At 37.8% G+C, this 8,818-nt stretch overlaps 1 protein-coding gene across 1 annotated transcript; it reads left to right on the top strand.

Annotated features, from left to right (window-relative positions):
• The first annotated feature begins 367 nt into the window (after positions 1-367).
• naxe (NAD(P)HX epimerase) lies at positions 368-8,678 on the top strand. Its single transcript, XM_072448132.1, has 7 exons — positions 368-390; positions 1,744-1,932; positions 2,670-2,778; positions 3,880-3,990; positions 5,038-5,148; positions 6,015-6,162; positions 8,373-8,678. Exons 2-7 carry the CDS (start codon positions 1,760-1,762, stop codon positions 8,570-8,572), a joined length of 852 nt encoding a protein of 283 aa, XP_072304233.1. The 5' UTR covers positions 368-390; positions 1,744-1,759; the 3' UTR covers positions 8,573-8,678.
• Positions 8,679-8,818: the final 140 nt, after the last annotated feature.

Genomic DNA, 8,818 nt, shown 5'->3' on the forward strand with positions numbered 1-8,818 from the left:
ACTGGAGCTGGACCCACTCTTCAGGCAGAAGAGGGACCGTCTGAGTCGAGCTGGACCCACTCTTCAGGCAAAAATATATCTAATGTTGCAATAATATTCTGCAAATAATTTTGTGTGATTTTTTGCGTCATAAATCTGTAAATATAATCTGGTTTGATTTAGAAACGAGCCGATGGAGACTTTTTTTAAGTATTAAAATAATAACTTAATAAGTATATTTATATTCAATAAGTAAATACATATAGGTCTAAAATACAATACTACACAACAATAGAGACTGTCTGTGATTGAGACAGAAAATGTTGAAGAAATAGTAACACGCTGGAGACTCTTAATTTGAAACCCCGTGTTGTTTTTTTCAAACCCGGAAGTAAATGTCAACAACGAGCAGTAAGTTGCATTTCGCGTTTATTATCGTAGTTTTACAGGTTTTAAAGTGTTTGTTTACAATCTTAAATGTAGCAAAACTGCATTGTTACACTTTACAAAGCTTTATTTCGTACTCATGGCGAACATTGCAGATTTGGTTGCCCCCATGTTTGCAGGACATTGCTAGGACATAGATTTTGATTGCAGTGACAAAATAATATTTAAAATCAATGTAAAAAACTTAAATTTGTCAACGTAAATGCATTGAAATAGTGGAAATAGCCCGTGGGTAAATTACAATGCCATGCTCTGAAATGCAGACGATCAGATGACTCAAATGAACATTACTGAAATAATAAATGTTTTTCATGTAAAGAGCAAAACCAAACCCTGTGATTTTCATGTTTACACGCACACAATGAAGTCTGATGGTTTTCTGATTTCTGGAGTTATCAGTATTTAGAAATATCATGTAAACTGTTTTAATTTTCTGGGGCTCAGTTGTTTCTTTGCACCAACAGATGTAATTAAATTAAGTGGCATTAAGTAGTTAATATTACATTTGAAGAATTTTCCCTGCTTTTTTACATTTTATGACATGACCAACATCACATAATCTCTCTGCGTGGAGTCTGCATGTTCTCCCCGTGTTACCGTGGGTTCTCTCCGGGTTCTCCGGCTCCTCCCACCGTCCAAAGACATGCATGTCTTAGGAAAAATTGGTGACTAAATTGACCCTAGTGAATGAATGTGAGAGTTGGCCCTGCGACGAGTTGGCCACTGTCCAGGGTGTACCCCGCCTAAGGCCCGAAGTCACTGGGATAGGCTCCAGTCACCCGTGACCCCGAAAGGAAACAAGCGGTAGAAGATGGATGGATGGATGGACATGACATAAATTTGACCAAGTAGAAAAGAAACCATGTACACAAGTAAAAGCACTCTAGTAAAAGTCATTTTTACAGTGGATACTTTTATGTCACTACATTTAAGAGCAAATAAATATCTGTACTTTTTACTCCACTTAATTTTTCATCTGGACTGAACAGTAGGTGGCACTTTCCATGTGGTTTGAGGAATAATCTTTTGCATGTTTATGTTGATATTCTGCGTAAAGGTTTGAATTTAAGTCCCAACTTTGAGCAAACAAAATGATATTCATACAATTCACTATAAACATTAATAAATCGATTTGAATCTTTTCTATTGACCAAAGATGAGCACAATTCTGTATCAAAATCATTCATTTGAACACTTTAACATTTATGAAATCTGTGTGAAATACTTTTAATTTTAGTATGCATTTGTACTTTCACTGAAGTAACAAACTGAAGTACTTGTTCCACCACTGCTTCTATGTTTGTCTCTTGCTTTAAGGCTGTGAACCTCCTGGATGTTGAGTGTTCGTGCCTTGTTTGGGATCGGTTTCCTGGTGTCTTCCCGGGCTTCTTCTGTCCTGTCTCAGCCCGGGACATGTCCTCTGTCCTCAGCCTCTAACTCGCACAGAAAAGACTGTCCCAGCAGCAGACCCGTGTCCACAATGGCTCAGAGCATCAAGTATCTCGGGTAAGAAGAAGGTTTGGTGAGGACAAAGACATGAGTGTGCGGTTATGGTTTATAAAGCAAAACCACTAGAAGAGTCTTTGTTGAGTCTTTGTTGCTAAAATCTTTCAGTCATGTAATTTAATCTTGTAACACAAGGGACAAACATTTTAACAGAATGTGATGAAGGAAGGCAAAGGGACTGTTTTAGAAAGAAGAGAATACCATATTGTTGCTTTATTATTTTATGAAATATATAGAGCCAGTAATAACAGAGATCAGGTCAAAACAGGTCATTTTGGACTAAAGTAAATATGCTAGTCCGGCCCTCGACAGTAAACGGTAAAAAGTATTGTTTCTTAAAGGCTTAATTAGTACCTGATTTTTCCCGTCTTAAAAACAAAAATGGCTCTAATTTTATATGAATTTTACAATTTTAAATACAGTTTAATGTTACTATTTATGATCTATTATTCTATTTTTTATTATGATGTATATTATATTGTGATTTTAATTTTTCTTATGTTTGTAAAACACTTTGAATTACAGTGATATGAATTGTGCTTTACAAATAAGATGTGATTGAAACTTTAAAGACAATAAAATGCTTTATAATTGGATACAGACAGAAAACTGCAATCTCGTTTTGACCCAGAGAGCTGCATACACACACACTGGAGCGAGACATGGTTTACTTTATTACACAGAACTATGGACTCTTTCCCCCCTTCAGCCTGATGTGTGTTTGCCCTCTCTCTCAGGCAGGAGGAGGCCCAGCACATCGACGAGGAGCTCTTCTCTGAGTTTGGCTTCAGTGTGGATCAGCTGATGGAGCTGGCAGGACTGAGCTGTGCCACTGCAGTCACCATGGTGAGTCCATCACTGCAGGGATTAACCCAGACACATCCAGACAAGAGGGAAGTCATACAGCCCTTTAGCCCAGCCCCGCGGTGGTTTAGTCCATTTAGCTAAATATTTTGGGCGTTTTAAGCTGCTTTATGTATTTATATATATTTTTTAACATATAAATACACACTTTTCTGTATACATAGTTGTTTTTGCATAAACTCCTGTGCATTGTACTGTTGTTGCAGCTCCAATAACTGAATTAATAATAAAGAAAGTCTGACTTTCAGCCAATTTTACATTGGAATCTACACATGTAAAATTAACTTTAAACCACAACTATTTTCTTTGTTCATGTCCCAATATTTAATTTAAGATTTGCATTTGCTGACAATTTGAATGTTGTTTTTTCTCAGATTCTTTGAGCACCTTCAAAATCAGCTGCACATTTTAGAGAGTAATTGACTAGTTAATAATTATTTTTTAATAGCTCAGTTTAAATTTTTTTAAACATGTACAAATAAAACAAGAACCAGGACTGGAGAAAGAGCTGGACTGACTAAATTAATTAATTAATAAAAAATAAATAAATTTGAAAAATAAATGATGATAAATAATGACAGCTTCTACCATTTTCAAACTAAATAATAATAGTTTTTCCTTGGAGAGTGACTCGCTGTATTAAACACAGCCCTTAGTCTCCCCATACATTAACTGTGTATGTCTAATCGGATTACCGATGCAGGATAATCTGATTATTCACAGCTGCCATTAACATCCACGGACACGTTTTTTCCGACTGGCTCTGGAAAACCTCTCCTCAGTCAAATTTTGCTCATCTTTCTTTGTACTATTTTAAAGACATCTCTATAATGAATCCGTTTTATACTAAATGGCAAGTGTAGTTTAAATATTACTGGTTTAGTTGATGAGCACTTGACATCACAGTAGAATGAAGGCTATTTTTCATCTGTAAAAAGAGTCACTGCAATTACAAAGAGAAATGAAGATTAAATATAACATAAATCTGTGGGTAAATTAAAAAAATGATGGTTTTGTTTCATATTTTTGACTTTGTTTCCACTCATCATAATTCTTTGCTTGTTTCGTGCACACTTTTCCCAGGCCTACCCGCTGTCGTCGCTGCTGAAGTCCAGACCCTCGCTGCTGGTGATCTGTGGCCCAGGCAACAACGGAGGAGACGGTCTGGTCTGCGCTCGACACCTTAAACTGTTTGTAAGTGACTTTAAGTTGACCTTAACGGGACGTCGCTTTGTTGTTGCATTGCTTCTGTTTTTCTTTACCCTTTTCTCTCTCGCTGCGTCCACTTCTGTGTCCTTTGTTTGTTTGTTGTTGTTTTGTTATTATTTCAGTATATCTCTTCTCATTTTAAGCCAAACTTGAGGCACATTTATTTTCTTATTTTAAGCTAAATTGTCTTGAAACCAGTGAAAATGTCTATGTCACATAAGAAATTAAATCTTGCCTGGTCAAAACGGCTCTAAAGTCGAAGTTGTTAAAGTTGAAATGAAGTTCAGGATCGATATTACATTTTTGCAGTGTAGTTGAAGTTATAGTTGAAGTTATAGTGGAGGTTATAGTAGATGTTATAGTAGAAGTTATAGTAGAGGTTATAGTGGAGGTTATAGTAGAAGTTATAGTAGAAGTTATAGTAGAAGTTATAGTAGAAGTTATAGTAGAAGTTATAGTAGAAGTTATGGTAGAAGTTATAGTAGAAGTTATAGTAGAAGTTATAGTAGAAGTTATAGTGGAGGTTATAGTGGAGGTTATAGTGGAGGTTATAGTAGAAGTTATAGTAGAAGTTATAGTAGAAGTTATAGTAGAAGTTATAGTAGAGGTTATAGTAGAGGTTATAGTAGAAGTTATAGTAGACGTTATAGTAGAAGTTATAGTAGAGGTTATAGTAGAAGTTACAGTAGTGCTCATCTTATAAGATTGCCTGATTATTTTCTGCTGTTGTTGTGTCATTTCGTGCCATTTGTTGTGTTTTATTTATTTCATTTCATTTCATTTGGTCAGCTGGCTTCACTAGACCGGACAGTGCAGCGTGAAATAGGGATGAGAAAGGGAAAGACATGCAGGAAACTGTCGTGGACACGTGGAGCCTGGTGGGTGTTTCCACTCGGCCGCCACGCTGCTCTGTTGTGTTTGTTGTGTTTGTTGTGTTTGTTGTGTTTTCAGCTCCAGCTCTTTTCCGTACGAAGGCGGCTCGATTGCGATAACAAAGTGCGATAAAGCGTTGCGTCTGTCTTTTGTCGTCAGGGTTACGAGCCGACGGTGTTGTACCCGAAGAGACCGAACAAGCCTCTGTTCCAGGGTTTGACCACGCAGTGTGAGAAGATGGAGATTCCCTTCCTCTCGCAGATGCCTGAGGTCTGACTGCACTGGAACGTCACTGTCAAACATAAATAATGATCCTTTTACTGCAGCCACAGCTCCGCATCGACTCTCAACATCATTTATTCATGTTTAACGGACGTTTGAGATCCATTAATACAAACGATAGACAACAATGGACCAAAGCTGCCTCACAAACAATGGCTTTATACATGATTTGTGATTATTTAAAGATGCTGGTGGACGGTCTCCATGGAGATGTCGTCACGTTGCCTCATTTTTTACCACAGTATAACGTTAAACATGCCCAACTCCGTGGAAACAAGCAGGTAGCCCTCACTCACAGTAAAAACGCAGAGTTTCTTGTTTATTTTGAGCAATTAAAGTAACTGGAAACGAATAAACGCAAGAGGTTTAATGCCGTACTGCGCAACATTCAAGCCACGGCAATAGCATCTCTATGGAAACGAGCGAGTGCGACCCCTCCAGTAGGAAAGTGTGTTTAAACAGACGAAAACTAATTTAAGAATCAAACGACTGCGTCATAGGGCTGTGCAATTATTCAAATTTAAAAACTATTGCTCCAGTCAACTACAGAAACATTAAAATCCAAAATAACAAAACCAATTGCACCACTTTTTATCCTAAATTATTTGGTTGTGCTCGTTCTGCAGTGGATTTAAAACAATGAATCACAGAATATTAAGCACAAATTAACTTCCGACTCGTTTTTGTTTTGCCAAATTGTCTGTCTCGCGGCGAAAACAATAAAACGACAAGCCAAAATTTATCAAATATGAATGTGCAAACTGCCCAACTAGGATGTTTGTTATTCACTGATAAAGTGTTCGTATTGTGCGCTTTGTTTGGTCGAAATAACACGTTTTCTTTGTCGCGCTCAGGCCGCAGTGGTAGACGAGGCCTACAACCTGGTGATCGATGCCATTTTCGGCTTCAGCTTCAAAGGCGCCGTACGGGAGCCTTTTGGGACAATTTTAGACACGCTGAAGAAGAGCACGGTCCCCATCGCCAGCATCGACATCCCGTCCGGTCAGTGCACGCCACAAATGACAGATTAAACGCCGTCCAGGGAGCTGTCATTCACTTTGTGGTTCATGTCAGCGATCCAGTCCTATTTGAAGCCTTTTTTAAGTTTGTATTTACTCTTTTGTCCCCTCACTATTCATTTAAACAAAACAAACAAGGAAAAAAACACTTATTTGTGATATTTTAAAACTTATTTCATCCAATATTCTTAGTTTTTACTTAATGTTTTGTTAAGAACTTTGAAAACTTGTGTCACAGCTGTAAATGTCATTCTTGTTTCAACTATATTAAGGTTTTCACATTAATAATGTCAACACAAAACACAAATCTTGACTTATCCTTTTGATTTATTGATTTACAGACTCAATTTGTAAAGATCTAAAGTTGTGTAGTGGTGTAGTCACCATTGAAACATTTCAAACTTGATTTTGATACTAAAGAAATGGCTCGATGTTCAATGCTGATTTCGATGCCACAATATTGAGTTAAAAACACTCTCTTTTTTTATAGACGGGGTGTATTTTTCTGCTTGTTTCTTTATGTTACCCTGTTGTCTTATTCTAGTTCTGATTAATCTCAAAATCAGTCTAAAACTTCAGGAATATAACATTTTGCCTTGTTTGTGTGAATTTTTCCCCCTCAAATGACTCCCTGATATCGATACTAGCTTTAGTATCAAGTAGTATATGATTTTTGACACTTTTGACATTTAATTCCGTTTGTATCATCCAAACAGCTTTGACAGTTACATTTATGAACACGACTCATGGATAGGTCTTGGGAACACGATGTCATTGAGTCGTTGCTTTCTTTACAGCGCTGAAAATGCTTCAGACACGAGGCCATTCGATTTGAGTTTTGTTTCTCGTTTTACTGTAGTGGTGTTTGCTTCAGTGTTTGCTGAACTTCTTGCCATCTTCTCCAGAACAAATCTCCCCCTGGGAAATAAAGTCGATTATTATCACAGGAAGTTGTTGGACGAGGTTTCTGGACTTGTTTTCAAGGATTTTTGTCTCGTTTCATTTCAGTTTTTTCATCATTTACAGAAATTGTTCTGTAAATGTTCTGTTCTGACAAATTGTGCACTACAAATAAAGCCTCTCCTTACATTGAAAACAGAAATACACTGAAACGTCACAAATACAAAATACATTTAGTTAAGATAAGATAATAAGATAAGATAATCCTTTATTGTCCACACATGGGGAAATTTCATTGTTGCAACGCAGGTAGATACAGAGGAAAAGGACAGATAACTTATAGGAAGTTTAAAAAAAGGCCGTGGCTGGAGAGCCGCGGCGCGGTCAAATGGCCGCGCAGTTTCAGGGACCCTAACCCTAACCCTAACCTTAACCTTAACCTTAACCCTAACCCTAATCCTAACCTTAACCTTTAACCTTAACCCTAACCCTAACCCTAACCTTAACCTTAACCTTAACCTTTAACCTTAACCCTAACCCTAACCTTAACCTTAACCTTTAACCCTAATCCTAATCCTAACCTTAACCTTTAACCTTAACCCTAACCCTAACCCTAACCTTAACCTTAACCTTTAACCTTAACCCTAACCTTAACCTTTAACCTTAACCCTAACCCTAACCCTAACCTTAACCTTAACCTTAACCTTTAACCCTAATCCTAACCCTAACCTTAACCTTTAACCTTAATCCTAACCCTAACCTTAACCCGGCGCGGTCTAAAACGGCGCTAAAATGCGGTCAAATAGCCGGCACAAAAAAACATGGCAGTTTCGGCTGCGCGCCGCGGCTCTGCAGACACTCCCTAAAAAAAAAACACTCTTAATAGAAGAACTCTTATTAACAAAAACTCCTATAGACAAAACCTCTCATTTCCTAATAAGGAATGGAGGGGAAAAATAATAAAAATAAAACTGCAACTAATAATTATTTTACTAATAGATTTTTCTGGTGATTATTCTCTCAATGAATCTATTATTAGTCAAGACCTGTGAATATGAATATGAGATTTGCACTAAACTTGCCCCAGATGAAGCTAACGTGATGCAGTATAATTGTGTAATTCCTGCTTTTGTCTGTGTTTGTATAGTCCGGATAACAATGACTCGCTTGTTTCAGCCCTAATGTCAAGCTCCTTCTGCTGAATTCGAGTCCATATTTCACCCATGCAGATGTCTTGTCGTTTCTGTTTCGGATCCAAAGACAAACGTGTGATTCGTGTCGTGTCTTCTGCAGGATGGGACGTGGAGCAGGGCAGCGTGGACGGACTCCAGCCCGACACGTTGATTTCTCTCACAGCGCCGAAGAAGTCCGCCAAGATGTTCAGGGGGCGCTACCACTTTCTGGGAGGTCGCTTCGTCCCGCCGGGTTTGGAGAGGAAATATGTGCTGAATCTGCCGCCGTATCCAGGCACGGACTGTGTGTTACGACTGTGAGACTGAGGAGTGAAATCAGGTTATTCTGGACATGAAACGATGTCATTTGAGCTGAAATCTGTTTAATCAACTGTTATCCACTGAATCCTGTTGGTTTTGGTCTGCTCCAAATAAAGAACACTAAATATGCTTTTTTGTTTGGTTGTTTTGTAAAGTTCTTTGCCTGATGTTGAGCGATGACTGTATTTATTTATTTTGACACCAATATTCAGATGATATTTTAACAACCCAGACATTGTGCTAAAA

The sequence above is a fragment of the Eucyclogobius newberryi genome, unplaced genomic scaffold, assembly GCF_026437365.1.
Source record: "Eucyclogobius newberryi isolate DKJ021-1_F unplaced genomic scaffold, fEucNew1.0.hap1 SCAF_16, whole genome shotgun sequence".
In the NCBI taxonomy this organism is placed as follows: Eukaryota; Metazoa; Chordata; class Actinopteri; order Gobiiformes; family Gobiidae; genus Eucyclogobius; species Eucyclogobius newberryi.